Source organism: Chrysemys picta, chromosome 9 (assembly GCF_011386835.1).
Source record: "Chrysemys picta bellii isolate R12L10 chromosome 9, ASM1138683v2, whole genome shotgun sequence".
Lineage (NCBI taxonomy): Eukaryota > Metazoa > Chordata > Testudines > Emydidae > Chrysemys > Chrysemys picta.
In genome coordinates, this window is record NC_088799.1 from 104,456,383 (window position 1) to 104,483,607 (window position 27,225).

The 27,225-nt window shown below is 54.1% G+C and overlaps 1 protein-coding gene across 8 annotated transcripts in view; it reads right to left on the reverse strand.

Moving 5' to 3' along the window:
* Window positions 1-27,225, reverse strand: part of ZMYM3 (zinc finger MYM-type containing 3) — a 56,555-nt gene that overhangs the window by 14,834 nt on the left and 14,496 nt on the right. For 5 of the 8 annotated variants that reach the window (XM_065557404.1, XM_024099804.3, XM_042851009.2 and 2 more), the window contains 19 exons: window positions 21,034-21,198; window positions 19,358-20,257; window positions 18,210-18,253; window positions 17,776-17,848; window positions 16,809-17,100; window positions 16,193-16,370; window positions 15,489-15,701; window positions 14,274-14,424; window positions 13,798-13,913; window positions 11,675-11,761; window positions 11,127-11,277; window positions 10,376-10,548; window positions 9,819-9,984; window positions 5,346-5,404; window positions 4,393-4,552; window positions 3,336-3,451; window positions 2,966-3,140; window positions 2,178-2,324; window positions 667-770 (listed from right to left, as the gene is read on the reverse strand). In XM_065557404.1, coding sequence (XP_065413476.1) covers window positions 667-770; window positions 2,178-2,324; window positions 2,966-3,140; window positions 3,336-3,451; window positions 4,393-4,552; window positions 5,346-5,404; window positions 9,819-9,984; window positions 10,376-10,548; window positions 11,127-11,277; window positions 11,675-11,761; window positions 13,798-13,913; window positions 14,274-14,424; window positions 15,489-15,701; window positions 16,193-16,370; window positions 16,809-17,100; window positions 17,776-17,848; window positions 18,210-18,253; window positions 19,358-20,240 — 3,288 coding nt within the window. In that variant the 5' untranslated portion in view covers window positions 20,241-20,257; window positions 21,034-21,198. The remainder of the gene's footprint in view (window positions 1-666; window positions 771-2,177; window positions 2,325-2,965; window positions 3,141-3,335; window positions 3,452-4,392; window positions 4,553-5,345; window positions 5,405-9,818; window positions 9,985-10,375; window positions 10,549-11,126; window positions 11,278-11,674; window positions 11,762-13,797; window positions 13,914-14,273; window positions 14,425-15,488; window positions 15,702-16,192; window positions 16,371-16,808; window positions 17,101-17,775; window positions 17,849-18,209; window positions 18,254-19,357; window positions 20,258-21,033; window positions 21,199-27,225) is intronic. The other 3 variants (XM_024099805.3, XM_005286045.4, XM_042851010.2) reach the window with 2 other exon arrangements.

Here is a 27,225-nt window from a genome sequence, read left to right on the forward strand (position 1 = left end):
GATGTTTGCTTTTTTTGCAACAATGTTACACTGTTGATTCATATTTAGCTTGTGATCTACTATGACCCCCAGATCCCTTTCCGCAGTACTCCTTCCTAGGCAGTCATTTCCCATTTTGTATGTGTGCAACTGATTGTTCCTTCCTAAGTGGAGTACTTTGCATTTGTCCTTATTGAATTTCATCCTATTTACTTCAGACCATTTCTCCAGTTTGTCCAGGTCATTTTGAATGTTAATCCTGTCCTCCAAAGCACTTGCAACCCCTCCCAGCTTGGTATCGTCCACAAACTTTATAAGTGTACTCTCTATACCATTATCTAAATCACTGATGAAGATATTGAAGAGAACCGGACCCAGAACTGATCCCTGCGGGACCCCACTCGTTATTCCTTCGAGCATTTTTGTGAACCACTGATAACTACTCTCTGGGAACCGTTTGCCAACCAGTTTTGCACCCACCTTATAGTAGCTCCATCTAGGTTGCATCCAAGGAGAGAACCTGGCATCCAGGCTGCAGTCCATTCAATGGCAAAGCTCCCTTGCACAGCCCACCTCCTGCCCCCCATACGGCCCGAACTGAGACCAGAACCCCACAGGGTTCAGCAGGCAATGTCCACCAGCTGCCCTGGGCTGCTGCAGCCCCGCATACGCACATGCAGCGCTCACCTTCCGGATGGTGCGAGGGAGGTCTGGATCTGTGGATACATCATCTGGCCCGACCAGGCCACAGTCAAAGAGGAAATCCACACTGGGGTTAATGTCCAGAGGGTCTGACGGGAAACAAGGCAGCACAGGAGGGTTCAGGGGTGTGGGATTTCGCCAGCCATGCCATCCCCCCAAAGGGACAGAGCCAGCCAGGCTAATGTGGGCATTACCTACGGATCCCCCCAGGGAGATCTCCTAGCCCCAGCCAATGGCAGGCAGCAGCACTGACAGCACCAAGCCATAGTGCATGATAACACCTAGGCCTCTGAAAGAATTCAGCAAACTACCCTCTTGAGGGGGGTTCCCCTGCTGTGCCATGGTCCCAAATGATCTCCCTCTTCCAACGCTGAGGCCAGGCCGCACCTTGCTGTAGACACGCTCCCTCAGTCTCATGGCACTTGGCTCATTGGAGTCTCCCACTCTGCTAAGTACTCCAGGGATCTCTGACCCACATCTGCGAGCCAATGAGCCAGGAGTGAGCAGATGCCTGAGAACAGCCCCCTTCTCTGCTGCTCCTTCCAGTAGGTCACAGTCCCAGGTCACCCCAGAAGGGGCCACCTTGGCTGCCATGCTGCGTTCTTCCTGACTGAGGGAAGGTGCCCTGGGCACTGGGGGAGGAGAGTGGGGAGCATCACCACAGCTGCCTGGCTGCTGGTTTGCAATGGGACATGCCAAGAGGCAGGCTCTAGTCCCCCCTCCCCCGTGGCTTTGCAGAGGAGTTACTGCTTCCGAGGCTTTCCTGGCCCCCCTGGGCATCTGGGAGCTGGGTTACAGCCCCCAGTGGAATTGTCTGCTCTATTTCCTGCCCATGCTTCTGGCCTCCGCACATTGGATCACTCTGCTGTTTATTCAGCCAGATCCCTGGAGCAGATTTAGCGAAGGACAGACCTAACCCTTTCCCTGATGGTCGCCTCGCCCAGCTGAGCGGTCACTTGGCACTAGCCTTCAGCCAAGCCCTATTTAGGGGACACTGTCACAATCTAGAGCAGCCAAGCTCACTTTGAGACACACCACAGCGGAGGCAGGAATCTCCAAGGGATCTGGCACAGCCACACCCCGCTTCGTTCCTGGCCTCACCTTTCTGCAGGTTTTGCTGCTAACTTCATCTGCGTCTCCCTGGCATTACTCCTTATTCCATGCAGTGTGGCCCTCCCACTCCCTGCCCTTCATAGGCTGCACCAGTGACCCTGACTTGCCAGGGCCCAGGGTCACTGCTGAGCCTCACTGGCTTCCCTGCAATTGTGCAGAGACACTTCAGCACGTTCACTGCCCTCTTGGCTTCTCCTCATGCTCATGTTGGAGGGACCAGCTCCACCCCCCAAACGTATCAGCCCCTTCTGCCTCTGGCCCTGTGTGCCCAGCTGGCCATTTGTTCTTTGACAAGCAACAGTGTCTCTGTAAATGCTGCCTGAGCAGCAGGGTCCCCAAGGCAGTCTGAATGCATCCCTGGGCCCCACGCAGCCTGCTCTTACTTTTGGGGAAGTCGGCCTCCAGGTCCTGGCCAGGCTCATCCAAGACATTTGCCATCTTGACAGCCATGGCTAACACATCATCTCTTGCTGGCCCAAACAGGTCGCAGTCCTCCAGGAGACCCTCCGCGCTCTGGTTACTCACCAGGTCTGCGGACACAAGAGCAGCTCAGGATACTCAGGCTCCAAATTAGCCTCCCCCACCCCCTCCAATTGGAAACAGACATAATGGGTCAAATGACACTTGCAGAATTAAACAGACTCTCTTAGGCTGAGGCTCTGTGCTAAAGTGCAGCTGACCTCCCTAAAAGCCACGCTGCGGAGCCTTCTCCAGTGCTTGGAGTGGCCCTATGGCCTCTCCCAGAGACCAAGTCAGAGGCTGCAAAGTAGGACTCAAGAAACTTGTCAGGTGACTGTTTGGGAAATGCTTACTCCGTGTGCAGTGCTGCACGCCCATAGCCCGCGAGGGACAGGGACTCGCACTCCTGCCAGGACTCCATTTTAAAATAAATAATTTGGAAGTGAACCCAGGATGGTTAAGGAACATGTGTAGTACTCACATCCCCACCAGACAGCGCTGCAGGCACCGTTCTCTGCCAGAAACACAGCTCTTCAGGTGCCTTCTCAGTGGCATCCATCTTAGTGGTGGTGCTCCCCACAGTTAGCAATCCCCCCACACCCCAAGCTGTGCAGAAGTTGAAGCACAGACAGAAGGGCTGGCTTTTGTAGCAGCTGAGCCCAGGCCAGCTCCGGAGAGGGGCTCCAGCACAGGGAATGGCGATGAAACCTACCGCACAGGTCTGAGGATGCCTTGTCCAGCTCCTCAGCCTCTGCAATCATCTCGGCCATGGCCAGGATGTCAGCCTCCAGGGGGTTGGAAGGGATCTTCACCTTCAGCTCCTCGATGGTCTCCACTATCTTATCCGTGCTCTCCAGCGTGGTGGGCAGGAACATTGGCACAGGCACCTATCCGTCAGCAGGACAGCAGGCAGAGGTCAGAGCCAAACATGGCCTCTGCTTTGGGGCCTGCACCCGACAGCAAACTCTGGCTCTGCCAAGTGCACCCAAAGCCAGGAGGGAGGAAGGAAGGGGGGCTCAGAGAGGCCCGTGCAGAAGAGATTCAGGGGAAGGGGAGCATGAGCAGATGGGTGTGTTGCTTACCGGGACAGGCATGGAGAAAGGCACGGGTACTTTCTGGCAGTACATATGCATAGGCACAGGCACGAAGATCGGGACGGGGATCGGCAACACAATCACCTGTGGCTTCCAGTCTGCCTCTGGCACAGAACAAACAGCATGTCAGTGCCTTCTGCTGGCTGGCATGGGGACCAGTCTCTCTCTCTTGCATCCCACCTTGGTTCTATTCCTTACAGCACCCCCTGCTAGCTGTAAGTCTCTCACTCTCCTCCATATGCTGACACCCACTGCAGCGCTACCAGGTCCTGCATGCACACCCAGACACGAGCTCCCTGAACTCACAGGCAAATCCTGCATGATGGGCTATTGCTGCAAACCCTCCTCTCCTAGAGAGCCAACGGCCAGGGACACATCTTACAGTGCTAATGGCATTTAGATTGCTCACTCCCCCAAGAAGGGAATGCCACAAGCACACCAATGGCTCGCCAGGACAGACCTCTTTGGCAGTCTATGTGGAGCCCGTTGGCAGGCTGGCTCAGATGTTGCTGCCACCCAGAGCCTGCACGTGGTCAGCTTGCCGCCCCTCCTCCCCCCCGACCCCAAACGAGACCGGCTCTCTGGAGTGACATGCAACAATCCATCAGAGCTGAAAATCCCACTTGGCCCTAGGGAGAAGGCACATGGCTACTGTTGGGATGGATGCAGCACCAGCAGGGGCTAAGCAGTGGGTATTGCCGGGGAGGTGGCCAGTTAGCAAGCAAGAGGTGCAGAATTTCCTGTCTTTCCAAAGGAAGGGGGGGAGGTTGCAAGTACAGGTGGCACAGGTGCTATTTGAGGAGGAAGCTAGAAAGCGGACTGGGCCAACTTACTCTGCTCTCAGCAGGGGCAGACCACTTCTCTTTGGCTGGCACCTTCTAGTGAGTTGCTTCCCCTCCCCTCCAGGCTTTCAGCACAGAAGTTACAGCCACTCCCACTCCCCTCTCAATTTGGTGCTGGGCGTTCAGTGAGTTTACACACACTCAGTCAGGAGCTTGTCCCAGTGGTCCCTGCAGCCCCAGGAAGACACAGCACATGCTCTTACCTGTCTGACATCCCTTGGACTTCACTTCTATCTTGCAGGACACACCTCGGTTCTGCATCAATGGTTTGCACATAGCAGCCTTGTTCTTCCGAGGCGTGGCTGGAACTGGTGGCGGTGGGGGAGCTGGGGACATCTGGGCTGAGGAGGCCTTTGCAGACACCTGTCGAGATCCAGAAAGGGACAAGTCTGTGTCCTGTGCTAGTGAACCCCCCTCTTCCCCAACAACCCACATGGCAAGGGCCCAGTCCTCATGGCCAGGGCCCTTCTCCCTGAAGCTGCTGCTGGTGGTGCCTCCTGCTGCCACCGTTTCAGGCAGTACCTGCAGACCCCCAGATACCCACTCCAGCACCATTCACTGCTCTCAAGCCAGACACCCAGCAGGTGCTTGTACCTACGGACACACCCCATGCCAGGGAGCCAAGCCCTGAATGGGCTGCACTGCCCAGGGGCGCAGACCTGGCCAAAGGAGCGGCGAGCTCAGAGCCGGTGACCAACGAGCCCCAATCAGCAGGGAGCGTAGCACCCATCAGTCCCACCCTAAGGAGCAGGGAAGGAATTTGGTCTTTTCAGGGTCCCAGGCTTTCGCAAGTGAAACGAACAGCCACAGTCCGGGAGGGGGAAACAGGGTGAGGGCATGCGTCAGTCAACGCTGGGAACCTCTCAGAGCTTTACATTGATGTGCCTTCCCACGGCGTTCATCTGCTCTCCTAGGGCCAGTCAGCCATTGCCACTTGCCCATGCAGCCGTACTGCCCTCCCCACAGGCTGGTTCCCAGCAGCACACCTCAGGCTCCTCTGCCCGTGCACAGAGATACTGTCCCAGCCTCAGATGGGGCCAGGGCCACCCTGGAAACACTGGCCAGGTCCTAGAATTTGTTACCAACTCAGGAAGTCCCCCTTTGGGACAAATGCAGCCCAAGGGCCTCTCCCAATGTGTTCCCCCTCAGGCCTCACCATATTAGTCTCTGCTTTCTGTGGGGAAGAGCCAGGAGGTTTGGGCTCGGGAGTCTGACCTGCAAGGGAAAGAGAAGAACCATGAACACATGCTGCATTCTTTCTCGCCTGTGCTCTCAGGCTGGCGGGTCCCATTGGTGGGCCTGGACAGAGCAGCAGCCACTGGCCAGAAGAGCAGGGACTGACATGCTCTCTTCTCACTAGCCCAGGGCCAGTCCTGGACCATACTTGCCAATGTTTCTAGCCCGATGAGGTTGCAAATTTTGGACCTTAAAAATCACATCATCGTCTCCACTGTTATCTTGCTCTCCCCAGCACTCCATCCCAGCTGTCAGCGCTGGCCTGGCACCTACCCATCCCACAGCGGGTGGGCAGCAGATTCCAGACTTTTATTCCCAGCTTGACCACTGACCTACTGCATGGCCTTAGCTGAACCACTTCCCCTCCCTGTGCCTCAGTCTCCCCACTGTAAACCAGGATACGCCCTTTGCAAAGTGCTTTGGGATCCTCAGGAGGAAGGTGGCAGAGAAGGTCAAATGATTAACACTACTGCCAAAATCTGCCCTGCCGTGCCCCCCGGGAGCGAGGATGGCATAGCCCAGTGCACTCTGAAGACAGATGGCCTGACTCAGGGATTCTGTCTGGCAGAGGTAATAGCAGACCAGGTCAGGAAACCAGCCAACCAGCTACTAACCATAGAGATGAATGGTCTCCCCAAGCCCCTCTCAGGAGTAGTTTGTTGTTAGCTCCTTCACCCACGTCTGCCAGCGTGTCCAGAATTACCCAGCAGGCATTAGACTGAGAGTGCTGGTGGGCAGGGACTGCCGTACACTGTACTAACGCAGCTGGAGCAGCAATGGCAGGCTCAGCTCTCCGTGCAGGCTTCAGCAGAGCTCAACATGCTAAGGAGCAGGAGTCACAGAGGCACCTGTCCCCCACAGTGCGCTCCTCCCTGAGCAGAGCAAGGAGCTGCCAATGGCCCAGCCCTGTCAAGGCTCATGGGACCAGCCCTTCTTGGGTGCTTGACCCACACAGATCTTCTGTCTCTTTAGGAACAACAGAGAGCTGCTGGGGAAATCCGAGCACAGCCCACTTGATGGGTGTGTGTGTGTGTGGGGGGGGGGGGCAAGTCCTGCCCCAAGACTCCTGCCACAGGTCTGGCAAAGGTCCACAGCTGCAGAATCTGCAGGTCTCTTGGGGGACCTCCCACCTCTCAGCAGACAGGCAGCGAGCCCAGACAGAATGGAGCCCATAATGTGCCTGTCTCCAAGAGACCATGGCTGTCAGCAGGGAGAGCCAGGGCTGTGGGGCATGAGCTAGGCTGGGTGACAGGCATCTCTGCAGCAGAGCAATCAGAGGCCTACAGCAGCACCCCACCTGGCCAAGGACAAAGGACCCGCTGCATGAGGGGCTGGGAACCTAGAAGGTCCCTCACAGAGCCCCACAAGCTAAGTGACCAATCCCCCATCTTCTGGGTCAGGTGCTCCTCTGAGGCACACTGGCTGGTTCGTGGGTTCCTCCTGCCATCAGGTCAGGAGCTCTCCAAGCCCCCATTTGGGAAGATTGCCATTCTGCATAGGAATGTCTGGCCGGCCCGAGAGGGAGGAAGTGCAGTAGGGCCTGTTGGAGAGCCAATCCTTCCCAGTGGGAGACTGTCCACAGCTCTGGGACACAGGTCTCCCCAAAATCAGCCCGAGGCTCTGGTGCTCACACACAGAGACTTAGTCCGAAGAAGGGGCAGTGGCAACCTGCAATTCGCTAAGCAGTTCCAGGGGCACCATCTTTCCAGAAGCAGCCACAAGGTCAAAGGGATGCAGAGCTCCGGAAAGCCACATGGCACAAGAGCCTGAAGAATGTGCCTGGGACAGAATCAGAACTGCACAAGGCTCCAGGTCTGTCCCAGGCACAGGCACTGGTTTCTTACCACTCATGGCCCTCCAGAGTTCTTCATCTCTTTGACCCTGCAGCTGCTTCTGGAGAGACGGTGCCATCTCCACAGCACTGGGGAAGAGGGTGTTGGTCCCAACATGCTCCTTTGTGCTGTCACCTGAACCACCCGGAGCACTGCTGGTAGGAAACGCCTTTCCTGGTTTGGGCTGCTGGAGCTGAACCTGTACAGGGCCCAACCAGAATACACATCCCTGCAAGAGGAGCTCTTTCCTGCTGTCTCTCTGTGCTCTGGCAGGTCACGCTGAACCCATCAGTTCTGGGACAGGCATATCACCCTCCAAACCTGGGATCCCCGGGGGAACCCTGCTGTAGACATGAACTCCGTGGGCTGTCGATCAGAATCTAGTTAGTTACAACACACAGTTGGCTTCTGACCTACCCATTTCCTGAGACCTAGCTCCTGCCCAGCTCATCTTGGGAATCAGGGGTGGCATGCAGCAGTAAGATCCTTCAAGCCTTTCACTTCCTGTGTATGTACTGCTCTGTGCTGAGAAAACATCCTTGTAAAGTCCCAGCCTCCCTTCAGGAGGCTCCATGCCTCTTCTTGGGCTCACACACAAATGGCACTGCCATCAAAGGTGGACAGCACTGGGTGCATTTCAGATGAGCCACCTATTCGTCACTTTCAAAGGGGATAAAGAAGATCAGCAACACGGGTTGATGGGCTGGCTGATTACTGGGCTTGGGGGGAGAGGGGGAGTCTTACAGATGCCCTGCAGCCTGTGCTGCAGAAGCAATGGCCATGGCGTGTGAAACAGGTCCTTCCCTAGGGCCAGGGGGGCGAATGGCTTGCTTGCCCAGGCGGCTCGTGTGAGTGCTCCACAGGGCAGCGTTACAGGCCCCTCCAGAGTATGCACTACCTCAAGGGCAAGGAAGGAGGTGGCGGGAGGAGTCCATGTTACCAGCTATGGATAGTGCAGCTATCAGCTTCCCCTCCGGCTAGGCAAGATCAGAGCATGGCAGGGGAAATGGCAGGCGTAACACTCGCCCTCTGTCGGGGGAGCCTGACACATCTTGCCTGGCTGGATCCTCAGCTCCCAGATGTCTCAGTACTACGAGGGGCCAACAGTGCTTTATCCAGGTAGCCATAAGTTCCAGGTCCCTGGGGCCACCAGGGTGGGTCATTCCAGCACGCAGGCCCTCCCGCCCCCCTCCGATGTGCAGGGCCTTGCCCTTGCTCCTGGCCTTTGTTGCTCCAACATGCTTTAGGTGGGGTGACCCCTAGACAGCGCTCAGGGACTTCACTGGCTACAGAAAAGGCTGCCATTTACTGAGTGCTGCTTCTCACCAGGAGTACATGGAACAGCTCTGCTGTTAGCTGCCCTGCCATCCATCTGGTTTATGGTGCCGGTCCATTCCTGTCCCCTTCTCCTGGCAACAGAGCCTGGAGACTAGGGGCAGAGCCCTGGTCTCTGGAGTGTATTTCCTCACCTTGGTGCAGGTGAGCCAGGGATCTTCTCAGTAAGGAATATTTGCTCTTCTAAGGCTGTAGTGCTTGTGTCAGCAGGCTCAGGGTTTGGCAAAAGTTGATGCTGGGTCCATCTGAAGTTCAAGTCATTTGATCTCCCAGTATTACAAAAGCACTACATGTCCTGGGCACTTTGCAAGCCTAAACCAAATCAACTGAGTAACACAGGAGGAGGTCCTGGCCCCAACAACAGCCAAGCAGAGCAAGGCTACGTCTGTGTCCCCAGGACGGGGTTAGCTGTGTCCCCTCATGGTACCAATCGGTACCTGCCATCCAGGGAGATCCCAAGGCACTTTGCAATGTCCTACCACTGATTTACACAAGTTAACTACAGGAAACGGGGTAACAGGCAGAGAGAATTCAACCTCCAACTGGAACTGCTGGAACACAGCACAGGATTGTCCAGGACACTGGGGTTAGCAGCCCCAGCACTACCCACAACAGCCTGGGATTGCGGAAAAGCAGAAAGACTTCCATGTCATGTCTCATTAAAAGAGCAGCACAGCTCCCTCTACTGTCCTGCTCCGTTACAGGCTCAGTTCTGACTGAGGGAAGAGCCCCACCTATAGCACCACCAGCACCACAACCTGCAGCACCCTGGGTGTTCCTTGAAGGTCTCCCATCCAAGCACTGACCTGGCCCAATCCTGCTTAGTTTATGAGATCTGAGGAGGTCACAGCTCGGAGGTAGTGCGGGGCTGCAGGTGGATTATCAAGTCAAACCACGCTGTCCCCTAACCCTTTAAATCAAGCTCCCAGCTGGCAACTTGAGGAAAGAGGCTGGAGTCGCCTGTTAAATCCCTGAGCATCCTCGCTAAGAGTGAGAGCTACAGGCAGCATGCTGGCGCCGGCTCCTCCCATGTGGGCCCTGTGTGTCATAGAACCATAGACGTTAGAGATGGAGAAGCCCCAGTAGGTCCCACTCAGTCCATCCCCCCAGGGGCCAGTGCAGGATTGTTCCCTAGTGTCTCGTCCAGTCCCAGCACTGGAGTTTCCAGTTCTCCCTGTCTCTCTCGGGCTGAGCTCTGCTGGGCTCCCTCCCTCCTTCCTACTCACTGTTCAGCAGGCTCTCGGGCCCCTTCTGCGTGTCCAGGTTGGGCTGGTTCTGTTGATTGTAAAACCTCAGCAGACACTGCTGGTTGCAGAAGTGTTTGATTTGCCCCCGCCAGTGGATGGTTTCCAGCAGCTTCCCCTGACGCTTGCAGGCATGGCACCGAGCTGCCTAAAGCCCCGAGTGGTAGGAGACACAAACAACCAAGTAACTAACTACACCCACTCTGCATGCAGAGAAAGAGGAACACTTGATAAGATGCTGTGAGCTCTCCCACAGAAGTGCCCTGTAAGCAACAGCAGTGTAAGCTTCTCTACACCACCACTAGCTGTGGACTCCCACAGTACAAACTTCCTCAGAGCAGTGCTCTGGCAGGATCAGCTGTGAGCTTCCCCACAGCAGTGTCCCACCATTGCTAGCCTGGGACTCCAGCATCGGGAGCTCCCCAAAACAGGGCCAGCTGGGGACTCCAGCAGGGCCAGCTCCCCACAGCAGGACCCAGTTCTCTGGATCAGTGCCCACACCAGCAAGTCAGTGCAAGGCTGCCAATGCCGATACTGACCTTGAAGTACCATAGCAAGTATTTGCTCTTGCAGTCTTCACTACAGAAGTCCCAGGTGCTGCCCTCCAGCTGCTCGGTGACCGCCCGCTGGCAGGTCTGGGAACAGTAGGTGCAGGTGATGCAGCACAGACCCAGGTTCTTGGTAAAATCCTGTTTGTAAAGAAGCACACACCCTGCGGAGAAACAATAGGAGTGAAACCTTCCCAGGATGCACTGGGGGACTCCCTGACCTGAACAAGACCAGAAGCCAGGCGTGTGGAGACACAACAGAGCACAACGTTGTCGGGAACAATCCTGCACTGGCCCCGGGGCTGGGACGACATGGGACCTCCGCGGATTTGCCATCTCTCACCTCTTTGCTCCTAGGAAGAGCATGACTCCAAACAAACGCCTCCAGCCTCCTGTGTGCAGGAACTTGCCAGGCAGGACAAGGTCAGGCCAGGCCAGCCCAGGTGCAGGAGTGCAGGTGTGTGATGACAGGAGGTGCGGAGCTGCCACCTGCTGTCTCCCCCAACCCTCAGACAGAGAAAAGCAATGAGACAGCCCTCCCCAAGCTGACATTGGACGGCAAGGCCTCTTCCCAGGTGCTGGCAGCCAGAACTCCACCCCTGAATCAGCCTCCCTGCACTACAAGGCAAGGCCTTTGCCCTGGCACAACAGACCTCCCTCCATTCCACTACAAGGTCTCTCCTTTCCCCAAGCCACAGGGTCGGCAGCAGGTGCCTTCCTCTCCCATGCTCCCTCCATATACCTTCGCTGCAGAAGTTCTTCTCCACCCCAGAGAAGCGGATCTTCTCGTGCAGCAGCTTCTCTTGCTTGCAGTGCTCACACTGGGACACCACCCCACGCAGCCGCTTGAAGTCCTCACAGCAGTCCTTGCAGCAGAACTGGTACACTTTGTCCTGCCAAAGAGACCGCTGCCTGGGTCAGCCAGCCTGGCCAGAAACCTAGGCTGGCTAGGAAAGCAGGAGCGGAATCATAGTGCTGGGTAGACAGAGTTACAACGTCCCCAGTGTAGGAACTGGGGCAAGAGGGACTCACCCTGAACCCAGCCCAGCCTGTGCCCTGAACACCAGGAGAATGTCTTCCATAGCCACCCTCACAGGGCTATGGCTGCCAGCTAACCTGGTCGAGAACAGGCTGACCTGGGCTTTGCCACTGCCCAAGGGTGGCTCCACTCCTGTCCCTCCTGCTCCCTCTTCAGAGCAGCGAAAGGAACCTGAGGAGGCTCCGCAACCCCTCTGGTTTGGGCCTCAGCCCCATGGACCCAGGGCCCAAGACCCTGCTGTCCCTTCTCACCTGCCAGTCCAGAATCTCTGGCTTCCCGCTGAAGAGATTGTGACAGTAATGACAGTTCAGGTGGATCCCCCCCTCGGGGCTGGTACGCTGCAGGGAGAAAGGGAGAAAGTTAAAGGAGAAAGGGCACGTAGGGGGCAGATGTACCCACCGTGCCCACCAGCTGGAGCATTCCTGCCCAGCCCCACCACACTCACTGGCCAATGTATCCCCACCCACCTCTGCCTGCCAGCACATTCTAAGGTCACTGAGCTTAAGGACAGAAGGGGACCATTAGAGCATCTAGTCTGACCTCCTGATGGTGACAGGCCATTACATTCCACCCAATTCCCCTTGTATTGAGCCCTAGAACATGGGGTTATGTTGAAAGCAGATCTTCCAGAAAGGCATCCAGCCCTCATGTGCAGACCTCAAGAGATGGAGAATCCACCACTTCCTGGGGAGTTTGTGCCAACGGCTAGTCACCCTGCCTGAAACGTCGGTGCTTTATTTCTAATCTGAACGCATCTAGCTTTGGCTGCCAGCCACTGGTTCTCGCTCTGCCTTTCTCTGCTAAATTAAAGAGCCACAGAGTGCCATGGATTTTCTCCCCACAAAGGTGTTCAGATACTGTGGTCAACTCACCTCTCAAGTGTCTTTCTGACAAGCTAAACACATTGGCCTCTACATCTCTCCCTAGCACATGTTTTCTCCAGCCCTCAAATCCTTTTTGTGGCTCTGTTCTACACCCTCTCCAATGTTTCAACACTTTTTAAGGTGTGGACACCAGAGCTGGATGCAGTCCAGGATCAGCCTCACCAACGCCTTATTCAGAGGTGACGTCCCCTCCTAGCTCCCCCACTCACTATGTCTGTTTACACAGCCAAGGGTCACATTAGCCCTTTGCCAGAGCATCAATATAAGAACATAAGACCGGCCGCAGTGGGTCAGACCAAACGTCCATCCAGCCCAGTATCCTGTCTTCCGACAGTGGTCAATGCCAGGTGCCCAGAGGGAGTGAACCTAACAGGTAATGATCAAGTGATCTCTCGCACTGGGAGCTCCCACTCAGCTGCTTGTCTGCTATGACCCCTAAACCCTTCACAGTCCCCTTCCCCATGGTTGGCATTCTTTGTTCCTAGATGCATGAACTTGCATTTGGCTTTATTAAAACACATGTTGTTTGAATGGGCCAAACCAGATGGCTCTGTATGCTTGCCTGTCCTCAACATCATTTACCACTGCCAAGCTTTGTGTCATCCACAAACCGTATCAGCAAGAATTTATATTTCCTTCCAGATCATTGATGAAAATGGTGAACAGTGGACCTAGGAGACCGATCCCTGCGGGACCCCATTAGAAACATCCCCAGTCAGTAATTCCCTATTGACAGCTGCTTTTTGAGATCTGTCTGTTAACCATTCTTAATCCATTTAACATGTGCTTGACGGATATCATAGAGTGGTAATTTTGTAATCAACACGTTGCGTATCACTATGACAAACCCCTTACTAAAGTCTAACTGTACTACATCTACACAGTTCGCTTTCGTCAGCCAAACCAGGTTTGTTTGACAAGACCTATTTCCCATAAAGCCATGATGACTGGCATGACTTACATTTCCATCCTTTAATTCTTTATTGATTGATTCCTGTATTTGCTTTTTCATTACTTTGCCAGGGTTTGACGGCAGGCTAACTGGACTATAGTTACTCAGGTCATCCTGCTTGTCTTTTTTGAACCATTGCATGACATTAGCTCTCTTCCAAGCCTTCTGGAATTTCCTCAGTATTCCACGATTCACTAAAAATGCATGTCAGTGGGCCAAGGATCTCCAACTCTCTTAGGACTCTTGGTCAACATTATCTGGGGCTGCTGCTTCCTGGGACTCCTACAGGGAGGGCACACTGGAGAGTCCCAGCTGGGGCCTAGGAGTTGCACGGACTGTGCTCGTAAGTAACCCTGGTGCTGGTCCCACCCTCTGCTCTTAGGCTGGCTGCAAGATGTAGCTGGTTGTAATTTACTCCTAGGCCCCAGCTGGGACTTTCCAGTGTGCCCACCCTGGTGGAGTCCCAGGAAGCAGCAGCCTCTGCTGGGAGAGGAGAGGGGAGGGGGATCCCTCCCTGACAGGAAGCATGTTTCAGTACCTGGAATTTGGTCCAGCAGCTGGGGCTGCAGAACTGGTACACAACCCGGTCAGTCTTGTTGTAATAGCAGGGCTCAGACAGGCTCTTTCTGCAGAAGCTGCAGGGCCTAGCGGGACCTAGCAAGACAGAGACAGTGATGGCAGCAGCGTGGAAGGTGGGACTGGAGGGAGAGAATGGGCTGCACGTTCCTATCCCATTTTCTGCAGGTCTGTTATAGTGGGCCTGGTACTCAGACACCCTGGTGCAACAATCCCAGGAGAACGGGGATGCTGGGCTTTGCCAGGGCAGAAATGCTGCCTCAGGGGAAAGGGAGGTCGCAGCCTCACTCCAGCTTGGTGACCAACCCGGCTTACCTAGGGCAATGTCAGAGATCCCCAAACGTGTGACACCTCTCTCTCTGCAGGCTCCCCCTAAGCCTCACTCCGACAGGTCAGAGGTCAGCGACACAGGGCCCTTTGGGGCAGACGTTCTCTTACCAGTCAGACCCGACTGCTTCACTTTGTGAGAGGTGGTACAGCAGATGGAGCAGAACAGGCCCATCTTGCCGCTCCGATCCACGTTGGGCAGCATGTCGAAGTTCTTACACAGCGTTTTGCACCACATGCAGGGGTACACGCGGGTATTCTTCTGCAAGCATAAAGCAGAGGGTGGCTACTGGAGAGCTCAGGCCCCTGCTTTCCTCCATCCCATGTCCTAGTCCATCCTCACCCCCTCTCCCTCCTCCCATCCCCTTCAATGGCTCCACAAGGCAGTTCTTCTACAGCAGGTTGACGTGAATACACAACATGGACGACAAGCTTGCACTCTGTTCCCCCCTTGGGTCACAGGCCCTGGCACGCTCCCCTCTACCATCTGAGAACCCACCTAGATCTCAGGCTAGCCTGGGGCACACAGCCGCTTTGTAGGGACCCCATGGCTGGATGCAAGAGAGGCCCCTCAGTAGGGGTATTGTCTAGTTCACTGAATCCTGCACAGCACAGCAGGATAGAACCAGCTCTGGGCTTTCTGGCCACCATAAGGAGCCAGCTCTGTGCCTTTGACAATCAGCCTCGCTAGGCAAGTGACCAGGAGCGCCAGCCCACAGGTCCCAGAGCCAGGCCGATTTATCCAACCAGCCCACAGGTCCCAGAGCCAGGCCGATTTATCCAACCAGCCCACAGGTCCCAGGGCCAGGCCGACTTATCCAGCCAGCCCACAGGTCCCAGGGCCAGGCTGACTTATCCAGCCAGCCCACAGGTCCCAGAGCCAGGCCGACTTATCCAGCCAGCCCACAGGTCCCAGAGCCAGGCCGACTTATCCAGCCAGCCCACAGGTCCCAGAGCCAGGCCAACTTATCCAGCCAGCCCACAGGTCCCAGAGCCAGGCCAACTTATCCAGCCAGCCCACAGGTCCCAGGGCCAGGCTGATTTATCCAGCCAGCCCACTGGCCACAGGGACAGGCCTGGGGAGCTGCAGCCCCAGCAGCAAGAGTAAGCTCAATGCACCTCTACTGGTCTGCTTTGAAGAGAGCCTTTGGATCTCTTTTCTTAAGAAACTTCCTGAGTGTTGGAGGAGCCAAAAGCGAGACTGCTCAGAGTTGCTGCTACTGCAGAGGAAGCGCCCTGCACTGAGCCAGGGGAAGGCTGGTAAAAGCCTCGGGAAAGGGAGATGGATGCCCCCAAAGCCCCTCCCTGTCTCCAGGAACTCCTCACCTTCTTGTAGCTATTGAGGCAGGTGGAATTGCAGAAGCGTTTCTGCTGGCCCTCGTGGAAGAGGTACTCCAGTGGCAATCCCTTGTTGTAGATGTAGAGGCCGCAGTTATCACAGCAGTTGGTTTTCAGCCCCTTGGTGGCTCGGAATTTGGTGAAGCAGGCGTCACTGCAGAGCCGGTGCACCACGTTCCCATTGCTGACCTCGTGCTGGATCTGCACACACACCGGCACCAGGCACTGCCTCAGAGGCAAGCACAGGCCCACCCTGGCCATTCCGCAGGGGCCTGGCCCTCGAGCTGGCCTGTGCCTCTGGGCAGGAAGGGCCATTACTCTAGCAAACCCATGCAGGCTGGCTCCCATCCCAACAGGACGATGGAATGAGCGGCACGGGGAGCTGCAAGGGGCAGCATGGGGAGAAGAGAGCAGAAGCTGCGCCTCTGGGGCTGATGGGTAGAAAACAATGGAAAAGGAAGAATCTGAAAACAAGCCCAAATCTGCACACAGGCCACAGCCTGAGGCCATAGGAGTCCCTGGCAGGTTCCCCAGGCCAACCCAGATACTGATAGGCTCAACCAAGCCCCTATAACTGGATTAGGTAGCTCACAAGCACCTGGAAGGTGTGGGCAGTTGCATTAACTCCAGCTCCAGCAGATGGCTTCAAAGCTTCTTAGGCCAAACACTGGACAGACCAGGGCTCTGCTTACCTCCCCAGGCTTGTGACAGACACTGCAGCGGCTGGTGTCCGAGGCCTCTGCAGGCTGAGGGGCTGGTCTCTGCTGCTGCGCTTCGTAGAGGGAGAGGCACACAGAGGTGCAGAACTCATGGAAAGAAGCACCTGAGCCGATCTGGGCCACAACAGAATCCTTGGTGTTCCAGATCTCTCTGGGGGGCAGGAAGGGACTGGTTAGCGCAGGGGACACCCCCACTCCAGGACAAAGAGGGAGGGTGGGCCGTAATGCAAGGGGCTCCAGGACAGGGGGATGTGAGGGGGATCAGAAAGTGCAGTTAGAGGGAGTGGAGTCCTGGGGTGGGGAACGATAGGGTATTGGGGGGAGATCAGGAGTATGAAGGGGGGCAAGGGAGCAAGATGGGGTGACGGGGGAAGAGTAGACAAGGGATTCAGCAGGAAGGGTAGTGGGTTGGGGAGAGTGTGAGGGTGGGAACGAGGGAAGGTAGGCAGGGGTAAGCAATACTGTGAAAGCAGGGCATATGGGTAGATGGATGAGGAAGGCAGGGTGAGATGGGGGCGAAGATGGCTAGTCAGATGGAAGGCGGGGGGGAAGGGGGCAAGAGGGCGGATAAGGCAGGGAGAGCACACACTTTTTACAGAAGGTGCAGATCTTCTTGCCGGGTGGTTTCTTGGAGAAGGTGGTGAGACAGGAACTGGAGCAGAAGAGCTGAGGGAGCCCTTTGCGCTGGTAGGCTGTCTGGCCCTTCTGCAGTGGGGTCCGGCAGTTGGCACAAGTCATCTTGGTGACGGTGGAGCGGGCAGCCCGCTGAGCCATCTGTGTGCGTAAGGACATGCGGGTCGAGCGCCGGGTACGGAAGGGAACAAAGTCCTCATCATTGGGATCATCCACCATAGCATCCGAGTCCTCGTCAGAGACCGGGACTGTGAGCAGGGAAAGGGAGAGACAGATTCCCTGTTAGGGACCGCAGCATAACCCTATGTCCAGACTGGGGACAGGGCTTTCTGGAGTCCATTTCAGGGTGCAGAACCTGGAATTTCCTCAGCAGGGAGGAGTAAGGGACCTTGGAAAACTGTAATGTGCTGACAGGGGATGAAGCAGGAAACCCGCAGGCTCACTGAGCCTTGGGCACTGCTGTCTCCACAGGAAAGGCACGATTCTTTGGGGCCAAGCAGCAAGTTCAATTGCAAACACTTAGAGCAGACTGCAGAAATCTCTGCACATTCCACTGTGCATTACAGAGACCAAGGCAGCTCCCCCCAGCCCCTTCCCACAAAAGAGAAGGGAGCAGGTGGCACAGCCAGGGTGCGAGGGGCACAATTCCTCCCCACTCCTAGAGGAAGGTGCAGCAGATGCCACAAGCACTTTTAGACTCTGCATCTCAGAGGCAGACACTGCATGTTTTCCCCCAGGAAAGTCCCTACAATGAAGCCCACCTCCTGATCCCCAGGTGGGGTGGGGAGAAAGGGACAGAGCTGCCCAGGGGATTGTGCTCCTGGCTGGGAAGGGGCCTCTCAGAGGAGTGCGCACACCACCCCTCACCTCTTCCCTCTCCCCCGACTTAGAATTGGGCCGAGTGGCCAGCCTAGGTTACTTACTGCTCTCGGAGGAATTCACAGTTTCAGGCCTGGCTGCCTCTGATCTCCTGGCTCGTTCGCTTCTCTTCTGCTCCTGGAAGATACCCAGAGAATATTCAGATCAACCATCTTCTGGGGTGACCATGGACAGAGAGCCTCGGCCACTCCCAGGGCCCAGCTTTAGGGCTCTTCTTTCAAACTAACTGCAGATGGTTCAAGCTTTGCTGAAGCCCAGCCAAGGTCCTGACTGGGGTTAGCAGGGCAGGGGGACCGAGCTGGCTTAAGAGAAAGGAGCTGTAGCCTGGCAGGTGGCAGGGAGCTAACATTGAAGCCACCTGCACAGCACAGAGAAGGTGTCTGCCCCAGGAGACATGCACACTCCTTCCCATGCTCACTCAGAGGGGTGGCCTTCAAGTGCTATTTCAGACAGAGACACTTGTCTGAACTCTTCTCACCTTCTCAGTTGGCTGTTCGCTTCCCTTCCCGGCCAGGTCTTCTCCTGCAACGGAAATACAGATGACACCTGAATCCCAGACCCTGATTCTCTCCAGAGCAGGGGAAAAGCTTCCTGCTTGGCCCTAGTGCCAAGGTAGCCGCAGACATCACCAACCGCACCAGCATGGGCTGAATCCAGCTCTTTGGCAGGGGGACCAGTAGCCAATAGGAGCAAACTTCAAGCTACGGCAGCCAATGAGCGCACTCATTTGCACCCAGGGCCCTGACTGCCAGAGCTATTAATCCCTCCTATTGGGGCCACTTACCCAGCCCACCCAATTAGCAGGCAATGCTGGTTCACACACAGAAGAGACCTAAGTTCCCTGTAAGCTGCGCAGCCGCGCAGCAGTCTATTTAGAGCCGTGCAGGCGCTCAGGGAACTTGCCTGGAGACCTGCCACAGCTGGGGACCAGCCGGGGAAGGGGCGCACCTCCTGCTGTGGCCAGGGTGACGTGGATCCAGCTGTGGCCAGAGTGGCCCAACCCAGCCCCAGGTGCAGCCGGGGCACCCCTCCCCAGGTCCGAACTCAGCCCAGGCCCAGATGTGCGGGGACAGAGAGAGGGGCGCCTATCCTGCAGCTCCAGCCCAGGTGCTGCTGCGGGGAGAGAGAGCTGGGGGGAGTCCTCTCTCCTCGCCGTAGCCTCGGAGCACCCTCCTGCACCCCAAACCCCTCATCCCTGGCCCCACCCGAGAGTCCGCACCCCCAGCTGGAGCCCTCACACCCTGCACCCCAACCCTCTGCCCCAGCCCTGAGCCTCTCATCCCTGGCCCCACCCCAGAGGCCGCACCCCCAGCCAGAGCCCTCATCCCTCCGCACCCCAACCCTCTGCCCCAGCCCTGAGCCCCCTCCCACACTCTGAATCCCTCGGCCCCACCCCCACCATATGAATGTTGTTATGTGCACCAACATGAAGGTCATGTGTCACACATCACCTCCATAGTGGTGTACATAATAAAATTTATTCCGCACATGAGTGGGAAAAATTAGAGGGAACACTGGCAGGAGACCCCAGGGTAAGTCGAGAGCTGATCAGTCTCCAGTTTACTGGAGCAGAGGCTGCCCACCACTTGTCATGCAAGAACTTCGCCCCGGCTTTGGAAAACCTACCTGGGGATGATGACAGTGTGGTCTCCTGTGCTTTCGGCATGCTGCTCTCTTGTCTGAGGGCATTACCTCCATCCTCCTCCCCCTCCTCAGCCTGGCCTTCGTCAGTGTGCTCCGGGGGCAGGGCAGGGCTCTGTTGTAGCCCCTCTTCTGCTGCTGGCTCCTCTTTTTGCACAGGGGAGCTTTTCCTTGGTGCCTTCAACCTTGTTTTCTTTGCCTGCTTAAGACTGGGCTGTGGCGAAACCGCTGGCAAACTTGAGAGCTGCGTTGTAAATTCCTCTGTGGATGGTGCACAGCTCAGCTCCCCTGCAACAGGAATGGGCTGCAGGGGGGACTCCAGGGTATTGCCATCACAAAGCGCAGCAGTGGCAGCAGCACAATCATCTTTTAGGTCCCCAGAGTCATATTTTGGTTTATCTTCCCCTTCTTTCCAAGCTTCTGGCACAATGTCTTCCCTAGCCAGCACAGAGGAGTCCCCATGCCCATCCGCCATGTCCTGGGAAGAATGTGCCTTGTACAGACCCTCCAAATCCCCTGGTTTATCTAGAACCATCAAGTCAGTGGCTTCATCCAAGTCATCTAAGACACCAGGTTTCTCCAGAACATCCAAGACACTGGGTTTATTTAGATCAAGATTGTTTGATTTGCTTAGGTCAGCCAAACTGTCTGCTTTCACCAAAAGGTCTAAGTCCCCATCTGCAGTGACCTGCTTGGTCTGATCCCATTCCATCACAGGGGGTTGAAGACCTGACCCTTGCTGTGTAGAAGCTGTCTGGGAGCCCAGAAGGTCTTCCCCAAACTCCATGTCAGCAGGGAGATCACCAATCAGTGGCTTATCAGGCAGAGAAAGTGGGTCCAAAGATCCAGGAAATTCACTGGAATCCATTTAGAAGCAGCAAACAACTGGGAATGAGAAAGAGCCAGAAAGTCAATGTTACAGTGTCTAAATACAGCATTACACACTCTTCCAGGCTGTACCAGGAGATTCCTGGTGGGAATCTAGCACAGACCAGGAGACAAGCGACTCACCTCCACTTCTCACAGTATAACAGGGAGTTACAAACTTCTGGAGCCAAAAAGCTGCCTTGGGCTCTGCCTGACTGGGAATTTACCAACACATGCCTTTGCTCCACCATGGCCAAGATTCAACTACGAGGGTGAGTGAGCATGTTTACAGCAGAGAAACACAGTGAGCTACTACAGAGGAACTGTTCCAATTCAGAGGACGCTGTGTAGCTATCCAGCAATCTGTAATGCGGTAGTGGGACAGGTGCCTCATCGCCCCTTCAGTACTTCACCAGAGACAGACCAGGGGGCAGGAGGGTCAGTTCTCACACAGCTGCCCACTGTTACTACTTAAAATGCCTTTTCTCCCTGCCAGTTCATCTCAACACCAGGAGCCGCCCCTCCCCTGTTCTCACTGTAGGAATCCCCTACAATCTATGTAGCCCACGCCATGGAGACAGACTAACCCCAAGAGCTGGGAGTCAAAAAGCACAGAGACACAAGGACATATCTCTGGGATCCCAGCTGTATAGGTGTAGGAGTTGCGGAGTGTTTGGTTTCTGCAGAAAGAAACCTTCCAGTGGGGAGTAAGGCGGGGTATGAGTGAAGACAGAAATAACCCTAAGAGGCTAAAAACCACTGACAAAACATAACAGAAAATCATAATCTAGTACCTTGGGGAATTACCCTGAAACTGGTACAGAGCAAGCTGGGCAGCAACGATGCACTAATCTGTGCTACCCCTGCTGAAATGAGATCACTTCTGGGCTCCTCAGTACGTGAGAGATTGGAAGTTGAAGTCAAAGGAGAGCCACAAACATGATCAAGGGCTGGAGGAGCTGGAATTATGAGCAGAAACAGAGAGTGAAATACATATGTCTTAGCTAAACAAGGAAAACTACCATCAACTATATGACAGGTGTAAAAACCAAAGAGGGAGAGGGATCCTGGGAAGTGCCCAGCCCGACCAAATCTATGGTCTAACCAGTGCAGCATTCTTTTTCTGACAGGCCAGAACTGGACACTTCAGAAGAAGGAGCAAGAACTCCACAAGAGCAGATGTAGGATAAAGCATCATTCTAATCCCTAAGAGTTAGAAATTGGTCTAAGCTCTGAGGCAGGAGGTTTAATGTGCCTTCCAACTTTCGTTACCAATCACTATTCTAACTTTGGACATTCTCAACGCTGTAAGTGTCCACTCGCGTCTTAAATGGTCAGTGTTTGGTCTCAGTGACACCCTGTGGCAGCAAGTCCCACTGGCTAATTACAAACTGCGTGAAAATGTATTTCCTTTTCTCAGTTTTGGATCTGCCACCTTTTAATGTCATTAAAATGTCCCTTTGTTCTTCTGTCATGAGAAGGGAAAACAGGAGCTCCTGATCCACCTTCTCTTGACCAGTCATTATTTTACAGACCTTTATCACGTCTCCTCTTTAAAGGTAACAATCCCTATTTTTTCCAATCTCTCTTCAGGCAAGCTGTGGCAGCTCTATCACTTGAGTCTCCTAAACTGGCCCCAAAATAGCTAGCAGAGTGCAGGTACTCCTCCTCAGCTTGCTCCATCTGTAGTACCTCTGAGTCTCTTGCCCCTGGGTCCTCTAAGTTCCGGTGGCCAGCACAAGACTCCTCCTCTCACCCTGCGCCATAATACCACTTGGAGGATGCTCCCTATAGCTCTAGCACCTACGAGGAAGGAATTATTACAGCCTTTAGTCCAGCATCCTCTCTGGAGGAGCTGGGACCTGCCACACTAGTTGGCTGTGTAGAAGTCACCTCACAGCTCAGGTGAATGGAGTTCATACGGTCAAAGATGATTTTACTATGAAGAGAAGGTAACCCCCATCAAGCAGCCGACACCTCTTGAGAGGGCTTATTTCACTCCTGTCACAAGCCCACACGGTCCAGCATAGACTATAAATAGGGTGCAGCAAGGATGAACCCTCCAAATAGTGTTCTCTCTCAAACAGGTTTGCAGTGCAAGATGACGAAGGGCAGAGTGAGACTCGATCAGCTCCTTCTTCTCTTCCCATCCACAGCAGAAAAGCCAGGCATCACTCAAGAGGCAGTTTATTTCAAACTAACACACAGGGAATATATGTATGGAGCAGGAACAGACCTGGAGAAACTGTCTTCAGAAGGAGGTAAAAGTCTGACTCTGTAGCCAGACGTAAACATTTTCAGTTATCAACTAAAATAAGAATAGCCAAATATCCTACTTCAGGGTGGCAGCTGAGCACTGCTGCCCTCAGGAAGGGAAATGATTCATCTGGTACTCTCCTTCTCTGAAGACATCATCTCCCACAGCCCTATCTCTTCAGCATGAGAATGGCACAGCTCCCCTTGTCCCATTAGGGCACCAGTAATAGAGAGCCAGGCCCCCTACTACTGTCGCATGCTACTTCCTGCCAAATATAAATGCTGCCCTCTGTCTGTTCCAGGCAGTTCCTCTGGCTGGATAGGAGGTAAAGCTCCCAGGATGAGCCAGTTCAAGAACATAAAATCTAAAATGCGCCTCAGAGAAAGGAAAAGAGGGAAAAAAAAAAAAAAAAAAAGGAGTGCAAGAAAAAAGCCTCTCAATGAAGAAAAGGTCCAGAGCCTTAGGGGAGGTGAGAATGCTCCAGGGAGGAGATCTTCCAAGAAGCAGAACAAGTTAAATAATTTCTCCTTTTCTAAAGATGCCCTCTACCAGGATTCCCACTTCTGCAGAGTAAGAAGTTAGTACACCGCAGCAGCGAGCAGCAATAAGGTCAACACCAGCCCAGTGAACAGGGAGGGGTTTCATTTGATGTACAAAGCAGAGGAGAAAGACACTTCTCAAAACCACAATTAGGTGCAATGTACAAGCCTGCGGAATGAGCCACAGGTGCTAAACACACAGACAAGATTAGCCACTGTATGAAAACACCACAAAGCTTCATTTGGTGGTGGGAAAGTTTGATGTCCTGTAATAGGGGCTAATCAGGCCTAGTTCACCCGTGTTAAGGAGCTTCTTCTCTAGGAAGCCCCCGGCTAGGGTTCCACTAGGTTGCAACTCAGGGCCATTGTTTGGGACAGCCAGAAGCCAGTCCTCCGCAGTCCCTTGAGTTACTACTTGTACCTCTGTAGTCTTCCCCAGCTTCTTTGTCCTGCTCCTCCCTTTGCTGGGTGGGTTGGTTGGTTTGGCAGCTTTTCACCAGCCTGCTGAAGGACTCCTCTCCCTGCAGTCCCCCTCAGGACAAGTCTACACTACAAAATTAAGTCGAGCCTAAGTTACACCAATGTACAGCTGCAACAGTAATTAAACTGCTTTTGCACGTCCACACCACGCTCCTTGCGTCAGTGGTGTGCATCCTCACTACCAGCACTTGCACTGATGCAGACAGCAGACACCACGGGGAGCTCTCCTACTGTACAACTTGCCACCATCTAGCGCAGGATGGTTTGGGAAGGGTTTGCAATGTCTCATGGGGGCAAATGAGTCACTCAGAGGCAACTGGGAACACGGTTTCAACATCCCATGATGCAGTTTTCTCCATCCCATAATTTTATCTGCATCCTATGATGTCTGTAACTCTTTTAAAAAGCCCCACAAATCCACACATCTGCCATGTCTGTGAGAGGCATGGTTCCTGCACAGGTCTGCACTATTTTGTGAGCACAATGCGCCTGATCCTGCAGCATTTGCAGAGCCACCAGAGAAGGTGTGGGGAACATCACAATTCCATGGAGGCTAGCTTGTTGTGGAACACAAACAATTGAAGGTTGTTGCTAGTCTTCACAGAGCAGCTGCAGATGGGGAAGCACCAGTTCTGGGCCCAGGAAACAAGCACTGACTGGTGCGATTGTATTGTTACGCAGGTATGGAATGAGGCACATTGGCTGTAGAATTTTTGGATGGGCAAAGCCACATTCCTGGAAGTGTGTGCAGAGCTTGCCCCAGCCTTCCTGTGCAGCGACACCACAATGAGAGCTGCACTGACAGTGGAGAAGCAAGTGGCAATCGCTGTGTGGAAGATGGCAATGCGAGATTACTGACAGATCAGTAGCAATCTATTTGGAGTTGGGAAATCCACTGTGGGGGTTGCTGTGATGCAAGTTTTCAGGGCCATTAATCACATCCTGCTACAAGGGTTTGTGACTTTGGGCAATGTGTAGGACAGTGGCTGGTTTTGTAGCAATGGGGTTCCAAAACTGTGACAGGGTGGGGTAGATGGCACACATATCCCTATTTTGGCACCAGACCACCTTGCCCAAATACATCAACAGAAAGGGCTACTTTTCTAGGGTATTGCAAGTGCTGATGAAACACCAGGGATACTTTACTGACATCAATGCAAGATGGTCAGGGAAGGTGCGTAACACACATTTTTAACACAGGCCTGTTCAGAAAGCTGCAAGCAAGGACTCTTCCCAGACCAGAGGGTTACCACTGGGGATGTTGAAATGACACTAGTGAACCTGGAAGACCCAGCCTGCCCCTTAGTCCTATGGCTCACAAAGCTGTACACCAGCCCCCTTGACAGCAGCAAGGAGCACTTGAATTACAGACTCAGCAGGTGCAGCATGACAGCTGAATGTGCCTTTGGCCATTTGAGAGGACATTGGCACTATTTACTCACGAGATTACTCAGTGAAAAACATATCCCACTAGGTATAGCTGCCTGCTGCGTGCTTCATAGTATGTGTGAAGCAAAGGGGGGAAAGTTTCCACCAAGGTGGAGGTGTGGAACAGCTGTCTGCTGATTTGGAGCAGCCAGACACCAGAGCTGTAAGATCTCTCCAGGGAGCTATGTGACTCAGGGAGGCTTTGAAAGACCATTTTAATAGAGAGCCACAGTGATGTGTGCTGCTATATCATGCTCTGCCTGGGTTTTTTTTGGCAGCCCAGTCTGAACCTTGTAATGAGTGCTCTGTGTGTGTAGTAATATAACATTGCAAATGCACCTATTGCTATTATCTGTGAAGGTCAGCCCTAGCCATCATATGTTGTGAGCTAATAAAAATGAATTAAGTTTCCATAAATAGACTTTTATTCCAAACAGACATATCTGTAACTGAATGAAACTTTATAAATACAGGGAAAAGAACCTTTGAAGAAGAAAGAACAGTTATTTCCATTTCATATACACATACACCAACTGTCTGTCACAGGGGGGGAGTGATAGGGGTAATGCAGCACCCCTGGATACCACGTGGAATGTGGGAGGACAGGGGTGTGGGGAGGTGCCAGAATGCAGCTCTCTATGGGCTGCAGAGGGAGGTGAGCATGGGTCTGTTGACGCTGAAGATCAACAAGAGTCTTCAGCATGTTTGACACTTGAGAAGCACTAGCATCTCCTATGCTGCACGTCTCTCTCCTTTTCCTGCGCTTTTCTCCTCTCCGCTTTATCCCTGTCCATTCTATCCAGGAGGGTGATCCTCTAAGCCCTGTGCCCGGTATCCGAAGCACTAGAGGCTTGCAGGATCTTTTGGAACACATCATCCCATGTCCTCTTCCTTCTCCTCCTCCTCCTGTGGCACAGCCGCTCTGCTGGTCTGGATGGAGAGACCCTCAAGGCCACATTTCCAGCTGCAAAAGATGCAATGCACAAAGGTACTATTGTGAGTGTATTCACAAGATAAATGGAAACTTGGCATACTGAACTCACTCCCCTTGATCCACACAAGTTACAGGCACTACATTCTCACTTCTCCTTGGGATTCATAGAGCATAGGGCAGTTCCTCTACCTCTATTAGCTATTTCACTACCTCTTCTAGCATGATCAAAAAAGAATAAATGAACAGACAATACCAAACCAATATCAAAGCAAATTGCATACTTACCAGAGGTTCTCTCTCCTGCATCAGGCTTGCCGGTGCTGGACATCAGAAAGAGGTCCTTGCTCACCATGCCACTGGATCCACCCTGGTCGCCTGTACCCCATGCTCCTCCTTTGCCTTGTCCAACACCTCTTCCTCACTGTTCACTTCGGGGGCCTGTTACTCCAGCTCCCCTGAAGTATCCATAGGGCTCTTGGCGGGGTGGTGGGGTCTTCACCGAGAACGGCATGCAGCAATTTGTAAAAGCAGCATGCCTGCCGCTCTGCGCCAGAGACACTATTTGCATCCCTTGCCTTCTAGTACGCTGCCACAGCTCCTTGACTTTTATGCAGCACAGCTGCGGGTCCCTCTTATAGCCCTTCTCCCCCATGCCCCAAGCGATCTGCTCGTAGATATCAACATTTCTGCGGCTAGATCAGAACTATGCCCCCACTGCCTCTTCTCCCCACAGATATCCACTACTTTTGGTGTACTCCAGGAAGAAGTGTGTCTGCATTGTTGAACCGGCATGGTCAGTTGCTAGATGAGCTTTCCATACCAAGCAAACAGGAAATGGAATTTAAAAAATGTGTGGGGCTTTAAAAAGGAGGTGTGTCTACCTGTGTACCTGGCCCCCGGGCAGTGGAATTCAAAAAGATGACCAGAACGGTCACAGTGGGGTACTGTGGGACACCTCCTAGAGGCCACTGAAGTCAACACAAGTAATGCAGTGTCTACACTGACACCACATCGACTTAACTGGTACACCTCTTGCAGAGGTGGCGTCATTAAGTCGGCATAGAGAGCAAGTCACAACGGTGGGAGTGACATTTTAGTGTAGACTCTTACAGAGTTAGATCGACATAAGCTGCCTTGTGTCGACCTAACTCTGTAGGGTCGACCAGGCGTCTACCTGCCGCTGTGGAGTTACCAAACCAGCTCTGGCTGAGCATGCAGGCAGTTGCTTTGTTAACTCCCTGAACCTTCAGCCAGCATGGAGTATATAGATGCCACAAGTCCTCCCCTATCTTGTGAACATGTTCTGGAGCACAAGTCTGAAACGGGACTCCTTCCTGCAGGCCAGTCC